The 19,966-nt window shown below is 41.5% G+C and overlaps 3 protein-coding genes across 3 annotated transcripts in view; 2 read left to right on the top strand and 1 right to left on the bottom strand.

Annotated features, from left to right (window-relative positions):
* Positions 1 to 1,925: 1,925 nt before the first annotated feature.
* Positions 1,926 to 5,881, top strand: LOC137283329 (golgin subfamily A member 6-like protein 25). The gene is made up of 2 exons (XM_067814781.1): positions 1,926 to 2,026; positions 5,332 to 5,881. Exons 1-2 carry the CDS (start codon positions 1,926 to 1,928, stop codon positions 5,879 to 5,881), a joined length of 651 nt encoding a protein of 216 aa, XP_067670882.1.
* A 1,812-nt stretch (positions 5,882 to 7,693) lies between these two features.
* Positions 7,694 to 17,730, top strand: LOC137283474 (uncharacterized). Its single transcript, XM_067814990.1, has 2 exons — positions 7,694 to 8,299; positions 15,322 to 17,730. Exons 1-2 carry the CDS (start codon positions 7,868 to 7,870, stop codon positions 15,817 to 15,819), a joined length of 930 nt encoding a protein of 309 aa, XP_067671091.1. The 5' UTR covers positions 7,694 to 7,867; the 3' UTR covers positions 15,820 to 17,730.
* Positions 17,720 to 19,966, bottom strand: part of LOC137283469 (leukocyte receptor cluster member 8 homolog) — a 135,492-nt gene continuing 133,245 nt past the window's right edge. Inside the window, exon 17 of the mRNA XM_067814983.1 lies at positions 17,720 to 19,507. Within this exon, the coding sequence (XP_067671084.1) occupies positions 19,348 to 19,507 (160 nt within the window). The 3' untranslated portion in view covers positions 17,720 to 19,347. The remainder of the gene's footprint in view (positions 19,508 to 19,966) is intronic.

Here is a 19,966-nt window from a genome sequence, read left to right as displayed (position 1 = left end):
TTGTGAATCAGCCACCATTTCCCCGAGATGTGTTTGGACCTAACAAAAACGGGGGAATAGAACCTGGGAGTCAGATCCTGAAGGGGGATTTCCTGAAATGCGTGAGTTGGAACCCGAGCAAATCCATCGGACGTTCCACTGGAGAACAGGTTAGAGGGGGCGGAGAGGAGATCACCAGTTCGGGATAAAGAGGCTCAGACGGTCGCCAACAGGCCGTCGAGGGGAGGAATGATAGGTGGTGGAAGGACTGGTGAGCATGGAGTGTCAATTCTTCTTGGGGGTCCACTTACTCTTGGTTCGTTTCTGGTGAGTGCCCTTGCTGGGGGTTTGGAAACTCTGGTTGGGCTGGTTAGACTGGTTTGTGGGTCCTCAGCCACGACCTCCGAACCAAAAGTCCTCCTTCCCTGTCTGCTTCCTAGGAGTGGACTCGTCCACTGGAGGACCTCACTGACGCTTGCGGGAGGTGGAGCCTGCAGAGGGTCCGCCACTTGTCATGATCCAATTGGTTAGATCCTGCTGCTGGATCTCATGTCGTGTGCGGAGGGCTTCTTGGATCTCCCCCGTGAACAAAGTGTCTGCGGGCACTGAGCCGTGACGGAGGGAGTCCCTTATCTCCGGAGGGAGATTAGTACGTCCCAGGAAGCTTTCCTGTCTGAGGTTGATAATGGTGGCCAAAATCCTAGCAGCTGATAGGGTGACTTGTGCCACTCCGCCGGCAACAGCTCCAAATGCCCTATACAGAGGCTCCTCACCCTGCTCCATCCTCGCCACCTTGGTGAAAGTGGCCATAGCTTGGCAGGAGTGAGCAACATAGTTGCTCAGCCCAATGATGGATCTAGCCTCCTTGTCCAAATGGCTGAGGTGATTGTCTGACACCTTGTGGGGCTTGCCTGCAGATGCCACTCGAGAGATGTCCACGTCCAAGGACGGAGGATCTAGCCGATCTAAATCTCTTTTTTATCCGAGTTGAGGAGCTGAGGGATAAGGTGACCTGGTCCGGCGGAGGCAACAGCCTCCTTCAATTCCTTAGCAGCTGCTTCAACGTAGTGGAGCAGAGGGAGGACCTTCCGAGGGGAGAGAAACGAGTCTACAGGACAGAAGGACTCTCCTCTCGCCCTGGACGCGGCGGAAGGTTGGTCCTCTACCTCTGCCAACACCACGCCAGTGTATTCGGCAATAGCCTCCAGCCTAGAAGCAGAGTCAGAGACTGGAGGGTTAGGTTCTGGAAGGATAGGGTCGCTGTCATCCCCGACCTCTTCTGGAAGGATGGGAATAAGAGGAGGGTCTCTTATGTCAATGAACTCCCGAGGAGGAGAGGACCTGGGAGAAGGAGAGGGAACAGGCGGAGGGTTCAGCGGAGCCTGACGACTTGGACGGACCAAGGCGTTGGTCGAGAATGGATTCCACTAGCCCTTTAACTGAAAGTAGAAGTCTCTCCCTGTCACGAGACTTCTTCACTTTTTTATCCTTCCTCCTCTTCTTCTCCTTCCTCACCTCCGGCGATACAGCCACGTCCTCCCTCAGGACAGGCCAAAGAGGAGAGCAGGAATGGTAGCGAGAAATGCTCCCATTTGGCATATTCATAATGGGGTCCCACTCAAGTTCAGATTGAGAGTCTGCCTCCTCGTGAATAACTAACACCTCAGAGGTGGAGGGAGAAGGAGGACGGAGGGGGAGGGAGGCACCAATCGCCTGGATGACGCTGAAGAAACGGGCGAACCTGCAGAAGGTGCCACCTTCTTCCTGTGACACTCCCTCTCACTCTTCTTAAGTACTGCCTGGTACTGACGGAAGTCCCACTCAGATCACACTCTGCCCAAGTGTTATCCGGGGCGCAGGGGCTCTTGCAAAGCCTACACAAGGTGTGAGGGTCTTACTTGGCCGATTTCCGAGTGCCGTGCTGAGTGCAGAAAGAGACGAATACCATGGCGGTACGGACGAAAGGGTTCGCTACTGAGGGGAGACGTCCGTTTAAGCTCCAAGGAGGAGCGACGCGTCACAGGCGAAGGGTCCGATCAGAGGGAAGGTTCGTCTATCCTCCTCACTCCACACAGGGGGTTGAGGGAACGACAGAAGAACTGCCTAACGAAGGGTCCACCTAGGTAGAGGGCCCGTCTGTCCTCCGCTACTCCGCACAGAGGCAGAGGGGTGCGATAATAAAGGGAACTAACAGAGGGTCCGCCCAGGCGAAGGGTTTGCCTGTCCTCTGCCTCTTCGTCAAGGCGGAAGGTCCGCCTATCCGCTAGCGAGGAACGCGGAAGTCCGACAAGGGCTCGAGCGCACAAGCCACACAAGTACGAGCCGAGACACAATCGGGACGCCCGTGTAGCACGTGCAAGAGGGACGCCGGCTGACGAGTGAAATCGTCAACAGACCCACCAACAACAAGCAAGAATTAAAGAGAAATCTTCCTAGTCGCAGGTAACTAAAAGCACCCGAAACCGACTAGAAGAGAGATAGTAGAAAGAGAGAAAGGCGCAAGAAACAACGTACACTACTTTATTCACTCGCACTACTTTATTCACTCCTGACTCGCTCGTCTCTATTGAGGGAATAACGGGTACAGGTCTCGTGACCTGGGTGACCTACGGCCCGTATGTTGACCTCGCGTCTCTACTTTGTGTAGACTGTGTTATGAGAGAAATTGATTAAGCACCACTCAAGTGGGCAATGTGGGCTTTCTGACCTGATAAGTATGTAAAAACTACATATTATTATAATCTATACATGTGAATGTATCTATCTGTTGCTAGTACATTCACAACAGTAGGACAACAATACCCTGTGATGCACACCTGATCTATGACAATTCACACAAGATGGAAAAATGTAACTTTAAAAGATGGAAATGAAAAATAATCGCAGTTACCTTATTGCAAGTTGTTGATTAAAACCATAAACCATGTTTTCAGTGTCTTCTAACATTACACAACACGGCGTCTAGAAGAATCAGAACATTTCATAATGCCAGTATTTAATCTGCCGAAAACCTTTGAAAATCTGAGTTAGATTTAAGTCATTAACGGGATCGGGTGAGACTCGTCACTTGGTTGATTCCAGTTGACATATCCCAGTTGCACAGGTCTATGTTCGCTATGTCAATCACTACATATTTCTTGCAGAGGCTCGACCATTTACTGCCGTCATATGTCGGAACATTGTTGGCTGTTGCTTTAAACAAGCAGCAAACAGGTGAATATATTGAAACAGGCCTGTCTTGAATTTTCGAAACGGGATCGCATGTACACTTTCTTGCAGATAACTCCAAACAATATGGGGAAACTTCCGTTAGTCAGTTTTGGAGTCAGTTCAAATCTAGACACTACAACGCTGGTCATCTCTCCAATATAACTACTACAAAGATACCCACTGTTACCAACATCATCTACACTATGAACATTTAAAGTGCTATGCAGTTTACTCAAATAGCCAAAATACTGAATGAAAAAAATGTATTTAGTCTGGTTTTATCCACTTGATCCGGCAGCAATCTGAAGGCCTTAAGTCGACACTGACCACTGAATTGAGGTAAGAGAAGACAACTTGTGAAGGATTTGGTTAACATTTTAATAATTTTATTTCATGATAAGTCGATATATGTTTTTAACCCTCTCCAAAATTATATCCACAATTCTGCCGACTAAACAGACACCACCACGACACAAGGAAAAGCTATCAGTTGCACGTTGACATAATTATTGTATACTGAGAAGCAGAGGATCAGTGATGATGGACTGTTCCACTTATCTCTTGTCAGGCCAAGAGTACTGCTTGACAATGTGTGATCGGAACCTGTCATCCTCACACATTTTACGTCACACCAGTCAACAGAGGACACGAGAAACATTCGTAAAATCATAAATGCGGTAATGCTGACTGAACACGGTCTTAATGATACAAATATGATGGATACATCATATCAGGCAAGGTGTTACTGCTATTGAGTGAGTGAGTGAGTTTAGTTTTACACCGCACTCAGCAATATTCCAGCTATATGGCGGCGGTCTGTAAATAATCGAGTCTGAACCAGACAATCCAGTGATCAACAACATGAGCATCGATGTACACAATTGGGAACCAATATCATGTGTCAACCAAGTCAGTGAGCCTGACCACCCGATCCCGTTAGTCGCCTCTTACGACAAGCATAGTCGCCTTCAATGGCCAGCATGGGTTTGCTGAAGGCCATTCTACCCCGGGCAGACCTTCACGGGTCCGTTACTGCTATTCACTATCGTGCAAACTAAAATAGTTCGTATTTTCAGCACGATGGGAGGTTTAAATCAACTTGTCTTTTGTTGTTTTCCCCCATTAATATGCTTTATTCTAGCAACTTATACAAGACTATGTATACTGAGTTCCATTTTTGTCTTGGGCAATTTAGCAAGATTTAGTCTTACTACAGTTCAAAACGGAACAGCTATAGAGAATGGGCAGAGAACCCTCTTGAAGTTTAGAGTTAGAAATATACCTCAGCAAACCCATACCTGTCGTAAGAGACGACAAACGGGGTCGTGTGGTCAGACTCGCAAACCTGGTTGTCGCAGGCCATTTGTGCACATTGATGATCATGATGTCGATCACTGGATTGTCTGGTCCAGACTCGATGATTTACGGATGATACAGAACATTGCGGTTAAAGAGTACAGGCAACAACGAGAAGAATGTTAATGTTTTTTTATGCACCATTCGTTCTATCTTCGTACTTGTTTTACATCTATAGTAAGATACACGCAGCCACATACATTTATAGTATATGTCAGTAAGACTAATGGTTAATGCCGTGCATGTGTGTTATTCTGTTACCACATACTATTGCGCTTATAATAGTCTTTACATCAAATGAAAAACTAACATACTTTTAATGGGATCATTACTTGAATGCACTTCGGCCCGCTCTTACATATGAGCTATAACGGTACTGGTGTACAGACTAACCACGACAATGCAGTTCAGAGACTGATGCTTGGAGAGAAATATGATATCAAATGAGACTCATCCGAAAAATGGCAAATGTCTTTCAGTTGTATTAATGTGTGGTTCACCGGTGTTACACCTGATGTCACATAGATAGGAAGGGCTTGCGTTATCATATACATGTTATAGGGTTGTTTTATTTTTTTAAAGGTTTACGATGAGATGTGTCAGTCGCCTCTGAGAGGAAAACATAATCAGGGAAGAAAACATATCCAGAGAAGAAAACATACCCAGAGAAGAGGAGAAAACATACCCAGAAAAGTAAATATGCCAAGAGAAGTAGGCATACTAAGGGAAGAAAACATACCCAGAGAAGAGGAGAAAACATACCCAGAAAAGAAAATATACCAATAGAAGTAGACATACTCAGGGAAGAAAACATCCAGAGAAAAACATATACCAAGAGAAGAAAATATACCAAGAGAAAAACACATGCCAAGAGAAGAAAACGTACACAGAGAGGAAAATATACCAAGAGAAGGAAACACACAGAGAAGAGAACATATCCAGAGAAGAGGAGAAAACATACCCAAGGAAGAAAACATCCAGAGAAAAAAATATACCAAGAGAAGAAATCGTACCCAGAGAAGAAATATACCAAAAGAAGAAAACATACACAGAGAAGAGAACATATCCAGAGAAGAAGAGAAAACATACCCAGGGAAGGCAACATATCCAGAAGGGAAAACACACCAAGATAAGAAAACATACCCTGAAAGGAAATATACCTAACGAAGAAAAATTACCCAGGGCAGAAATCATACCTGGGGAAGAAAACATACCCAGAGAAGAAAAAATTCCAAGAGACGAAAACGTATCCAGAGAAGAAATATACCTAGAGAAGAAAACATACCCAGAGGAGAAAACATACCCAGCGGTACTTGTGTACAATGACGCTCTCTGAGAGTAGTCCTTTTGCAGTGTTTTTCATCTAATTGTCTAACTTTCTAAACACAACGTTTGAAGGCCGCCCCGTTATACCATAGATCTTACTGAAAAGTAAACTTGGTTTTATAGAATGCTATTGGAAATGTAATACATTTCGCAACGCGTACAAAGAAGGGCTTTTGCGAGCAGGTACTGGTGTCAAAACCATTAAGCAATAATCTCTATAGCTATCAATATACCTCTGCTCGTAGTTTCATGTGACGTATCATAAGCTGATGACACTTGCAAAGAACACTTGATATTAGTCTGTTCAAATGTCTTAACAAGAAAGGGGCCTAGATTTGTATCTGTATCGGGTTTTTAATGTATTGTTATATTTCAGTAGGTGAAATCCAAGGAAGGCCTCATTTTCCTATTCGTACCATATTAAAGGCTTATTCAAATATATGACACTCACAACATTTCACAGCTAATTAGGCCCAATGTAGTTATGGTTTTTTTTTCGAAAATATAATCTACTTAAGTATTGTAGTCAATCCACAAAGCACTGTACAAGTTCTTGTTCATGGAGGCACAACAGGTTTACCGCTGTTAGAAACTTGGGTTACAGATGTTTTGATGACACATGGCTGTGGTTGTAAATTCAATCTTATCCACTGCCTATGTTGTGAATTCCGACCCACAAGCTGAGTAAGCAACTGTTTCGATACAATGGCAGAGTCAGTAGTAATGCGTGTCAAACACGTCATACAGTTGAACATGAAAAACAGTTCCCTGCAGATAACTGTAAATCCCTAGTTACTGTCTCATATATCCATCTAGAACACATTTCTGTCAATATTTAACACCAAATGTTCAAGTCATCATAACATGTTCTGAAATGATGTACTAATAACTCATACAAATGTGATCATAAATAGTTCAGTCCAGTCAAATACTGTTGTGTCGAATATAAAGGCGTCCATGTAATACTGATAGTTACCCAAAGTTCGACACAGCGGAAATGAACTAAAGAAGGAACACGTCGAGACCAAGTTTTTAATGCCAGAGTTTATATCAATCTAACATTTGCCCAAACTGTCAATGTGCAAACGTATACTGCCATTAATTTTAATTTTACTTTGCAGTCACGTTTATTGATTTGATTAGTTTATAACACAATCGTTGATAGTTACCATTTATTTGCTGTTTGATAGTTTCACATCGAAATATATTGTGTAGATAATATATCGAAACTTCTTGTTTCAGTTTCGAAATCGACACGCAACAAATACCAAATAATCTAACAACCAGCAAGCTAAATAACTCTTTGAAACATAGGACATTTAGGTCTACAGCAATTTCAGCTGTCAGTACTCAAAGTCTGTATGACAACTGATTATGACAATGTCGATATCTAAAACAATTCACCACGACTGTCGTGTCCTACTTGACCCAATGTCCAACACTAGTCTACCCAAAACTCCCCCGATAAGGGCGTATAAACACTTTGTCAATAATTCAATAACTTCAATAAACAGGCTAACCCGTCTATGTTAAAGTAAGTTCTAATCACTACGTCAAATATTGTGGGGCCAAGCGAAGAGCTCTAAGCCACTATGTACACGGACAACTGATTCTAAAAATCTTTTCATGCGTTTGCACAAAGGCCCTTGTAATTTGGTCTGGGTATGGAGTGGGTATAAGTCATGTATAGCCCCTGTCGCCAAGGACCGGCGCATTTCCAGAATAATACTTTGAGACAGTCATATGTTGATAGATGTAGTGTAGCGTCCCATGGATGATCGACTATAGATTATTGATCGGTGGTGTGGGGATAGCACTGGACATGCAATCTTCTACAACGTAAGAAACAGACTGTCGTTGCCCTAACTGCCTAAGCCTTTCTTCTGGATATCAGGGTCGCAGAAGTTTTGTGACGACATAAACATGAATACATATACTGTAACACTCTTAATCACAATAGGATTGACTGGGTAATCCGATTGTGTACGTGTGCGATATGACACAACAGAGCACGGAGCCCGCCACAAGGGTGGTAGCTAATGTGGGTAAGGCTACGTTCAGACTTCCGCCCTGTAGAGACGTACTTGCGTCCAAAGGCTTCGGAACCAAGATGGTGTCAAGAACAAGTGCCCAATCTTTGATCTACCGCAGCGTGCCTCCCCGACCCCTCAGCTACACCTTCACGGACATCCTGGAGACGTACCCCACCCAGGGGAAATCTAGATCCAAGACGGCACCAGTCTCCACCAACGCTCCCGAGGAATATGCCCAGAGATTTAAATCCAGACCAACGACTCGTCCCAAAGTTGTGGAGTTTGATGGCAATGCCTTCAAGCTTGGTCTTAAGAAGAGAGGAGTGACAGGGTTCCTTCCCTCCGTCAAACTGCGAGTGATTCCCCCCTCACAACCGCGTGCCAAGAATGTTGAGGTGAGAATACATAGTAAATACATATCTGTGTCCCCACGGGCTATGTCTATGTTTGTTCCATGTACATAATTGATGTTCTGATTGTTATCGGTTCAACCATTATATTGGGGGCTGGCCGACCTTCCATTTTCAGTTTGAATCAGGTGTCACATCATAGTCGTGCATGCTGGTGATTATTGGGGGCAGTGGGACAGCCGTCAATACGAGGGCCCGGAGTCGATTCCCCTCAATGGTGCAGCCTGTAAAACCCATGTATGGTGTCCCCAAACACGATTTGGCTGAAATAGAGTTTGAACGGCAAAAATAGTTCAATGGTTATATCTTAGGTACTCTTCTCACTCGCGTGCATTTCAAGAAGCAAGCAAGTAATACATCGCGAAACCTTTCCATATTATGTTTTGACAGAAACTAACCCGACATACCTGTTGTACCTGTACTTTAGCGAACTGTTCGTGTGAAACGTGGCAATTGTACATGGATGTCAATAACAAGTACACCAGTATAAGGACTGCATTAAGTTGCTTCATACAACACGTTTAAGTAAACACCAATACGTATTTCTTCAAATGGATGGTAAATAAAGATTTAGTTCAAGGGATTACGCACGGCACGTTTTAAGCCTTTTACACCAGTGTTCCTATTTGCTTTGTAAACTAAAACTAGATAAATACATTTTACAGCTCTGCGTGTGTGAAAGGTGCACAAGATATCGAGTATAATCTAACATGACCTAGTACGGAAATTTTTTAAAGAGCTTTTGTCTGAAGTGAATGAGTTGGTAAAATTAAAGAATTTAGTTATGAATATTGTCATATGTTTGTGCGAACATGTAACATATGCAATATTTCCGTTATACTTAAATATGCCACATATACTTCCACAATACACAAAGGTTATTTTGCATAGTTCTCTTCTGAAAAAGACAGTAGTGCATATGCATGTATTTCCAAAGAACATAAGGGTCATTTATACATACGACCTTAACTTACAAATTTCAAAGCTCATTATGAATTTATAATCCTATTTTACACAGCTCATACTTATACATTTCCACTGTGCACAAAATGAGGTAAAGAGAAATGTGATTTATGGGCAGATCACTGTCAATAATCCTGATACCAGATGTTCGTCACAAGGTGAGCGTATCCTTCGTATTTGTGACGCCAATACACAAGGGACATTTGCTATACACGTACTTGCAAATCGATTATTGTTCCATTCAAAATATTCATCTCAAACAGTTGATATAATTAAATATTATCAATTGAACCCTCTTTTACATGTTGTCCTATTTAAGGTATGATAAACAAGAAACATGTTGCCAAAAGGAGAATCAAAACGTTGCCGACGTTCGCAGTTTCGGCAACAGCTGGTGCTGAATCACCTGTGCCAAAATGTACGTATAACAACAGACTGATCTCCAGCGGTATTTGTCCCATAAGCATGTCCAGGCTTTAGAAGCCATAATGGCAGAAACATCCGCGTGTTGACCTGGAGAAGACGTCATTGTTCTGACACCAGACATCAATCATGTGGCATGAATCACTGACACCATATTGGTGTATGTTGTCCTCGGGTTCTATGCCTCCATTGCTCATGATGAAGCGAGGAATGAAGGTCCTTGAAAGGGATAAATTAATGCATAGGATATTAAAGAAAATGGTGTCTAAGCTACCAATCACGGTGCGTTAAGCTATAGGAATAAAGTCCCCTTTAACCGATATAGCACATGGGGTCAAGCTGCTGAGGATCCAGTTGAATGGCTTTATTCAGTCGTCTGAGGATAAGGTGAAAGATTGTCCTGGGTGGTTTGTAGAGATGGAGAACGAGAGTCATGATATCGGCACAAATACATGTGTCTGTACCGTCTGGTTTCGAAGCTTTGGAATGAGTTTGTTTGTGCTGAAAATATACTACTTGATGCGGTTGGAAAGGCCGACGTTACCAAGGTGTCACTTGTCTGTCTACCACTTTGCCGAAACCCTTGACTGAGGGTATTGTGTTGGCATATGGAAAGTGAGTGAGTGAGTTAACAATATTCCAGCAATATCACGGCGGGTGACTCCAGGAATGGCCTTCACATACTGTTACTATGTGTGGAATCGAACCCGGGGCTTCGGCGTGACGAGCTGACGCTTTGACGAAACGAGACATATGACGAAACAGAATGATCATATGATTCGACCCCTCCATAAGGCATTAGACTTATTCATGTATGTATCAATGCCTCGAGACAAGTGGATTGCAGATATTCCAAATTAGACATGTTTTTAATTTTTTAATGTATAACATGACTTGTGTAGCTGTACCAAAATACATTGCAAATCATCATACCAGAATGCGAGCGTCAGTTTCATATTTCTGGTTAGTTCATCATCTCATTCACATCATGTTTAACTTTAGTTTAAATTCAAGTAATACTTTATTAATGTATCAATGCATTTATCAGTACAAGTTAGCATTTTCCTACAAAGAAATAACAGACAGATAACATGTACAGTCACTTTTACAAAGGTGGTGTATGGTAACAATTAAGGACAATCATATTGCTATAGTTATCACCGTACCACAACCACAGTCATAGGAGGGAATCGAGTGCCTCTTAGCCTCTAGTAGAAGTTACAGATCCGCGCCACTCTGATTGGTTTAAATTTCGTTCGCATTAGAGAATTGTTGTCAAAAACGTCGATTTAAGTTGCCGCAATTTTAATGACGGTGTTCCAGCTAAAAGGTAGTCAATAACAGATTTATGTATTTGAACACACATACAGACACACACACACACACACACACACACACACACACACACACACACACACACACACACACACAAAGTATATGTTATCTTTATGCTCTGAGTGCGAATTCAATAACGCTAGACTAAAACTAATATACGTTATCTTACCATTACAATCTTTTTATAACACAATATGCAGTTATGAACTGTTTTAAGGGGGATGTTATCAGGAAAAAGTCTCTACATCGTGATTTCTTGTTTGACAAGATGCTGGAATCATGTTTTCCATCTGCATTGCGAATGATTTATTGACTTCAAGAAGAATAATCATTCATCGTCCTCATTGTGTTTGGTAGTTCATGAGACTATGGTGACCCTCTCCACAATCTCGAGTGCTGGTTATACAAGCTAAGTGACTCTAGTGGGAGTGCTTTATCAGCACACACAGCCTGTAGGACCCAGAAGTCAGATGTGTGACATGTGGCTGAAGAGACAGGGGTAAGGCTTTCCTTGTGCTTGACATATATTCCAGGGGGTTACCTTCAATTCAGCCTACATCATTAAGATGGCGCTTACAAACACACAGTGAAAATACTTCCATCTCCTATTTAATCTACTAATATGCGTCCCCTTTGTAGGCATTAAACTAGCACTGTTTCTGTTGCATTGTGTGAATCAGAGTTTACATCTTTCACACATATCTGTTGATACCAACCAACCAACACACACATTCACCCCTCCCCGACCCCTTCATTCTTCTTCTCTATACCGCTGAACGTTACCGCAACGCATTAACCTTTTGGTTACATTTACCTTACAATTTGCACTTTCCTTTTGTCCAGTAGTTCATTATGAAATTACTCTTTTCATCCTGATGGTGCGCAGTTTCTGTATCGTTAAATTGCCGAGTTACGTTACAAGAATTTGAACAACGTATTATTGAATTCAAGAAAGCATGTTGGTGTTTGGTTTCAGAGTCGGCCCAGTGCCTTCTGGCGTTGTCCTCTTCAGTGAGTCAGTGAACTCGGCAATATTTTTTCTTGATCTTTGGCTCAGTGCGAACTGAACATGGCCCCACAGCATGACTGGTAACAATTGCACCAAGAATTTATTGTATAACTGTTTCTGTTTACCGAGGTTGGAGCTAATCAATGAGATTTGCTGGCTTAAGAAAAACATGATGTGTTCCTGTGAGATAGGTGATCCGGGCAGTGAAGTATTGTCAGGGCTCAGAGTTGAGGTGCTCCGGGGTGTTGGTTGAGGGAATAACATGGCTCACGGGACCAAAGCAGCGATACAGGTGATAATTGCAGGTGACACTGTACAGAAGTTCTCGCGTGATACCGTCTCCCGCTGGAAGTACGCCAGGGTAAACAGCTCGGACTTGGGTTTTTAAATTCATGTTCAAAATGTTTTATTCAGTTCTGACTGGTTGTATCGTCATGCTTGTTATGTGCATTTAGATAATTCTACATTTAGGTATCGGCGAAAGAAGCAAATTATTATTATAGTTGTAAGTGGATATGTGTAAGGGTTCGGGTGCTAGCTGGATTTACAGTTTAAAAAGGCAATGACAAGTACGTGATATTTGCTGCTGGCAAGTTATTCCTAATTATTCAGTATTGCAATCGCACAAAATAACATTTTCCGAAGTTATGAGCCAAAACTAAATATGTCGATTCAAAGTTACTTTCTTAATAACTATATTGTTAAGTCCTTCAGGACAGTAGAAAAGAATGAATAATATTTGCACGGTTTTGTGTGGAGATCTCGAGCAAAAACTGCCAATCCAACACAAGTGTCATTGGCTGTCAGCAGAAGCAATGGGTTACCGGCCTCTTAAAATGAGTCGGGGTACGAATACGGTAACAACACACAGTAACCCGATCTCGTTGTCGTACTGTTCAGATATGCGCTCGGTCGACTGCCTTACTCGTCACGTTTTATTGTGTAGATTATAGTTAACATGAATACCCTTATTTCGTAAAGCAAATTAATGGCGGCACGGGGGAAGGGTGTACCACAATCAGATGAAAGAAGTTTACAGAACGGCACTTGGGGACAGCGAGTCGTGACGTCCTACACGCTGGGTTGTCTACCTGTGTGATTGGGGACCATGACCTAGATAAGTGCCATGCTTTAACATTAGCTTACGACTATCTTGGCGCTAAGAGAGCTTCGAAAATCTAGGCCGAGGTAACTACAAATAGTGAAGCTATGTAGATGAAGAGTCGTGAGTTCTTTAACTCGACTGGGTTGTATCAACAACCATTGAAGACGAACATGCAGAGTGAAAACATATATCCCGTTAACTCGAAGGGCCTTGGACAAGTGGTGAACCCGTTAAGTGCCTGAAAGAGTAGTGAACTCCTTTAACTCTAAATGAGGGTAAAAAGGTTATAAGTCAGCTAGACTAGAGCACCCTGTTCGCTGAAATATATTTCCAGCTATCGGATGAACACCGATATTTGCCCATTATGTCGACTGGGACTGCATTCGAACTGCTTTCAATGGTGTCCAAGAAGTGTACCCATACATGGCAATCAAGATGGCTTTGTCATATTGAGATAACTGGTTCACAGACATGTCATCACCTCCGCCCGATATGCACGGAGCAAGCACGACCACCCGATCCCGTTAGTCGCCTCTAACGACAGACATAGGTAATTAAGATCAATTCTAAAACACATCTTGGGTCGATGTTAATGTGACTTAACAAACGTGCCTCACTTACAGCTTTGCTTGCATAGTCCCCAAGGAGCTGAGAATCTACATCTAGTGCACACCGATCCACCGATCCAGTAAAATAAGCATGTGCATTCATAAGGTATCGTTATAAAGACACCATAGTCTTGTCATCATCACCATTATCATCATCATAATCATCACCATTATCGTCATCATAATCATCATCACTGAGACCACTCCATGAATTACGCCGACCTATTTAAACCACCATGATGCCGGTACTATATTTTTCTTACAGGTGATTTTTAACTCAAAATTTCACTGACCACCCTGAACGTGAATTTTGGGCAAGCGAAACTTGCGCAACCACGTGCATTATGCAAAACGAGGGAGAAATTACTATTTAAACATAACATGGCTTAAATGTCAGATTCCGAAAGAAGTATGGCATTTTTTTCATCACAAATCAACATGCGAATTAAGGTTGCAGTATTTCCCGAATGCTTTTCATGATTACCATGTCGAATATTGATACCCGTATATTTGTCGAAAGGAAAGGAATACAACATACAACCAACTTGGTGTAATAATACACCAAGTGAACGTATGTATTCGATCCTGCTAAGCAAGGCTTCGGTCAGTCAGTGTGTTACAGCATAAGGCTATAGGTGTGCCTCTACTGGTGTTCATATAGTACCTTCTTTCACCCAGAACAGATTCACGGGTACAATACAATCAGTGACGGGCCAGCGCTTTCTTTGTCGGTCGGTATATACCTTTGTAAGTCGGACAACCTTCCGTTGACAAATCTTGGCCTCCAGGTGAAACCAGTTGATAGTCATGCACTAGCATATCTTAAAACAGTGTTTGGAATTTAGTTCTTGTCTACCACGAGTGTGCTGCAGCACCCGTCGTACAAGACACAATATTGAAATATATCAAATATATTTAAGAAACCAAATGAGGATTATTTTCAAACAAGCAAATTCTAACACACAAATTGCGTGACGTCATTAGAAGGATACGTAGTCATGGAAACGAACAAGTGACCACATAAAAGTGCAAGTGTTCTTTTATTTATTTCTAGAATTTTAGATGTTGTATATCTATAAAATTATCAGTATTCTTCAATATGAGCACTCATTCAAATCCTATATAAAGGTTGGCATTCACAATGTTTACCCAAACAAAAACACAATATAAAATTAAAACCAACTGTAATTTCACCTAATCACAGTTAACCATTTGACTTGCCTTTACGGAACAGGATTCACTAAACTTTTCACGAAAACTTGGTATCGTGACTGATCAGATGGCGAAAACAGCTTACAGCTTTTATGCGTTTATGGAAAGGGCTCTGATGGGTTCTTTCTTATACTGATTTCAAGCAATCACCTAAATATGTATCAGATGTGGCACTTGCTGCCAGTACCATTTTACAAACGGAATAATTTTAAAAATCTACCTTCACCAAAATGACCACACTTTTGCAGTTTCAATTAATCTGGCTTTCAATATTCGCACGGGCCTTTCAAAATGTTCATTTTCAGAGTTACCATCTGACAGCTATATATAAAATACCAATCTTTACTTGCAGCTTCCTGAACTTCAACTAGAGCCAGCCATGTCATCCAGCACACGACAGAAATCCACGTCAGGGCGTCTGTCGTCAAGGTCAAACCGCTCAAGCAGGACAAGAAAGTCAAGTACAAGAGCAAGAGACAAGTTGTCTGGGGTTGAACGAGAGACAGAATGGGGCATCAAAGTGGATGTAAAATCCCCAGACCCTGGCGTCAGATTTCCAGAGCCAGGAGTAAGGTTTCCAGAAAAATTCTCAATGGCGAACAGCTCATATCACGACCACATCGGCCTTCCCGACTACATGGAAACCCCAATTGTGTACTCCAATGTTATGTCAGAAAGGGCTGCCGATTATAACGATCTAACTTCTCTGCCCCCACCAAAGAAAATCTTGCCAAAAAAGGACGCCCCTTGGGTCTATCGATTCAAAGTGAAAAGAAACATGAATGCTTTGTCGAGAATTATGGCCAGTAAGCCAAATCAAATCGTTGCCCAAAGTGGTCAAGGAACTTAATGATAATATTTTCGGATTGATCAGCCTTTGATTTCATCATGGTTATTGTTTCGACTGGTCAGATTTGAAAGCTCGAGGTCAAATTCACTGTTCTTGTGTTTGTTCCAGACTTTTGCCTTGTGTCGTGTGCCTGCTTCTACCATATGGACCATTAAACATTCCAGAAGTGTCAGTATGACCAGTGTGCAACGTAGCTGCGTACCTATCAATAACTGAACCAATTAGATACAAACGAGAAGTGAATAAATAGCTGTGTGCAGCAAATTTGGCCTGATTGTGCAGAAATGTTCGCATTTCAGATCCTCATGATTACTGAATTTTAAGGTTTGTGTGCAATGTCAATGCCAACCATCCAGACAGGCTCTGTTTCCACATGGATATTGTCATTGTCACGGCTGGTTATAACATCCCTATCCACCGATCTAGAATTGTGGTCTTACTTTTCCCAATTCTCGATTTCGATTTTAAGGCGTTTTCTCCTAAATTGGTATTACAAATCTTCTGTTTCGACATGTCGGGTAAAAACATTGTGATCAAACCGACCTGAAGGTTTTGTTGTTCCGCTCACATGCGTAACATAAGAACTGCCTTCATTTTCGTAAAGCTAGTATCACGAGTTGAGTGTCCTGTGTTCGGCAAAGCTCGCAACAGTTAGTACGTTGAGAGTTGGACATCTTGACAGTCGCATACGTTAGTTTACACTTTGGATAAGTGTTAGACGTAGCGTATTCAGAGCTCCAGTCATTGTAAAAACTTGATTAATGACGGTTCGTTCGTTATGTACATGACACTTTACATGTATTCTGAAACGATTTTTCAACTTACGTAAATGCTCGTGTTTAAAATGACAAAGCAATAAATTATTTACACCATACTGAGGTTTTCTACATTCCAAGAGACCAGAAGACAGTAACGCAAATAGTTGAACCCGTTTCACTTGCACGTATATATTTACACCAGGCCTTCACATCATACTGTTCCAAACAATGTGGTCATTTTCTTCACTTGAATATGTTTTGGAAACTGAAGGTCTCAGTGAGGAGTCCTTAATTTAATCAAATGCCAGGATCACAGAATGGTGAATCATTTCCTTAACTAGAAATGTTTTGGAAAATGAGCATGTCTCTCCATGAAGAGCCCCCTACAAATTATTCAAAAATCATGATTACTCAAAAGTGAAAACGTTCACTAACCACAATCAAGCACATTCTTTAAAGTTGGGTGAAGAGATGGAACATTTAAAAAAGACCTTGGTAATGATCAAGAATTATAAACAAGCAGGATGGTTATGATACATGCGTTTTATAAATGTTGAGGGATCACTGTATGGTTCATACTGAAGTTAAGATAACATAACATCCTGCTGAACATTCTTCTTTGTGATTGCAACATTATCAGTCAGATGACATGTCTTGTATTCAATGAGAGCAGATGACATACCTAATGCTAAATGTCAGTGTATAACATCGAGCCTCAACGACGAATCGGTTTCCCGGTTATACTTGTCGGTAGGGTAGTTGGTAACTATGTTAATGGCATGACAGGGCTCTACTTAAGAGATGTTGACCTACTTGCAGCAGGTGAAACCTAAGATAAAAACCTAGTTGCGTTGGCCAAATTCCAGTTGTAACTGTGTGAAAACATCAGAGGATCCGGTGCAAATAAACATGTCCATGATGTTGTACCCATGAAACCATAGGAACACAGACACAGCTTGATCCCTGTTTACAGAAGGTGTCAGAGATGAAAGGTTTCGGTGTCCTAGCTATTCAAAATTTAGAATAAACATTAGCTACCATTACATGTGTTAATTTATTCCCCACACATTGGCTTGCATAAGGCAAGGAATTTGCTACATATTCTGTATTGAGGTACTGTAAATTCTTAACAAAACACTTCATTTAGGTTCATGATTTATTTTATGTACAAATATGTACATTAATCTATCTCTGGAAAAAATAGATAAAATATCATGAATATGTGCACATGAAAACGGAACCTAGAACATTATTATACACGTAACATAAATATGGTAAATGCTGTAAACTGAGTGTCTCCATTTGGGAAAATATCACAGGACATCAATACGATCTTTGAAGCACACTACTTGAAATCACTGTTCATAGCTAGAGCTAACAAAACCGTTTCAGTGATCAAGATTGGATTAAGAAAGATCATTTCACATGATTATATTTAACTGTTCACAGCTACTCATCTTGAATCATCAGGAACAGTTCACATTCTCAGGATAAATTTCAGAAACTTAATCTTATCTCTTAGCACTTCTTCACACAGATTGATCTCAATGTTCAGAATCTGTTGGTTCTTCCTCACTGAAGCTGAAAACCTGCACAGACACGGCAGAAAGAAAGATTAAGCACAAACAATGATATGGAACTTTGGAATGGTGAAGACCACCACCTGCTGCTGCTTCTCCCCCTCCCACCAACTTCACTCAACCCTTCCCAATCATGCCCAAACCACTTCCTAACCCAGCCCACACCATCTGGTTTCCTGTAGAGTGATCCATAGTGAAGATGTAACTTGTTGAAGGAAGCTGCAAGATTATACTTCAGTGGACTGACTTAAATCTGTACAGCTGGTGTAGGATTCATCCTCTTCAATTATCTGACCACTCACCATTTAATTCCCTTTGCTTCTTCCAAAATGTGATTGGAACAGCAAAGTCCTTTGAACATTAAGAGTCACTTCAATATCAGAAAAAAGACTTGACTTCCACAGCATGACTGGAACCTACTTCTTGAAAATGATTCAAAACTTTAATTCTCCAAAAACAATGCTGGACACATTCAAGATTAATGGCGCTTGACTGGATAACCTTCTTAAAAACAGCTTACCCAACTACTGATCAGCACTGGATTCAGAAAACAAATGGAACAGATCCTCTTCAACTTGATACTTGGTTCTTCTCAGGATTTTTTCTTAAAGTTCATTCAAAATGATAAAAGTGCGGATTGATCTTTAATGGTGAAGATCTCCTCAGCTTACCCAACATTACAGATCAAAATACTTCCTACTGCAACACACCTCTCAAAAAATGATACTGTTCATGATGTAGTTACTGGACCCCATCCTCTTCTTTACCTTCAGAAGATTACGTTTGACAGGTGTCAATGACCTGAATGAAACTACTCCTGCAAAATACTTCTTGAGCAAAGATGCAACAAGAAAAGTCATTTGCTTTTGCCAAAGCTGACAATGGCAACTTTTCCGTAAGTATGGAAAACACTTCTCGGGGAAAGGGGAACACACACTTGCAAGAAATAAAGTCATCTGTAGATCTTCTGATGCACTTCCACTTCTGCAGAACTAGAACTATATGTAAGCCAAAGAACCACCCACCTACCCACCCAAATGACCCTTCTTCCCCTTTTCTTGAGCTTTGGTATCCTCAAGGCAACTTGCAGTTCATGGCAAAAGATGGTGACCATGTTGACGAGAAAAACACTTCCTGCAATTAATTTGTGCCCAACATCCTTGGACACATTTGTGTATTGCGAGACATCACTAACAACTCTGAACAGCTGTGCTGGATTGCTTGCAGTCCACCTTGGTTGATTCAGCATTTAATACAGCACCCTTCTCTTTAAGAAATTCCATGACCTTTTCCTGGTCAGGGAACGCTAACTCACTCTGGATGAAACTAATTGGCAGCATGGGACGATACCTACACATGTGGTTACACCAGGATGGAAGACACACCAACAATGAAAAAGAGAAGAGAGGACAAAGAGTTAAACACAAATTCATGGTATAAATAAATAACATATCATATGCATTACATTACTTACCAGAGTATTTTAATCATTCAATACATGTACTTACCAAAATAATTAATTCAACCACCAATACTTACCTATTGTGCACAAACTATTGCATAAATCTTTGTTACTCACCCTGAACTTACCCATTAAAAACTACACAACTGAAATCATCCAATTTATAAAATGAATGGCCCTTAAGAAATATTATTGCCAAAAAACAAAACAAAACAAAACAAAAACAAAAAAGAAAAAAAGAAAAGAAAGAGGCTTCACACATAATAACTATCAGGAGAATTTAACCATCACTTTCAGAATGACAACTGAACCCTCAATAGGATATCCCACCATTACTTGATATTGGA

Source organism: Haliotis asinina, chromosome 5 (assembly GCF_037392515.1).
Source record: "Haliotis asinina isolate JCU_RB_2024 chromosome 5, JCU_Hal_asi_v2, whole genome shotgun sequence".
Classification (NCBI taxonomy): Eukaryota; Metazoa; Mollusca; class Gastropoda; order Lepetellida; family Haliotidae; genus Haliotis; species Haliotis asinina.
Note: the sequence above shows the minus strand (reverse complement) of the source record. Positions and strands in the feature narration are given on the sequence as shown.

Excerpts from the sequence above, each read along its gene's own strand:
- LOC137283329 (XM_067814781.1), top strand. The coding sequence starts at position 1,926 with ATGGCGGTACGGACGAAAGGGTTCGCTACTGAGGGGAGACGTCCGTTT. Across the intron at positions 2,027-5,331 it reads AGGGTCCGATCAGAGGGAAG|AAGTAGACATACTCAGGGAA; the intron begins GTTCGTCTATCC and ends ATATACCAATAG.
- LOC137283474 (XM_067814990.1), top strand. The coding sequence starts at position 7,868 with ATGACACAACAGAGCACGGAGCCCGCCACAAGGGTGGTAGCTAATGTG. Across the intron at positions 8,300-15,321 it reads CGCGTGCCAAGAATGTTGAG|CTTCCTGAACTTCAACTAGA; the intron begins GTGAGAATACAT and ends CTTTACTTGCAG.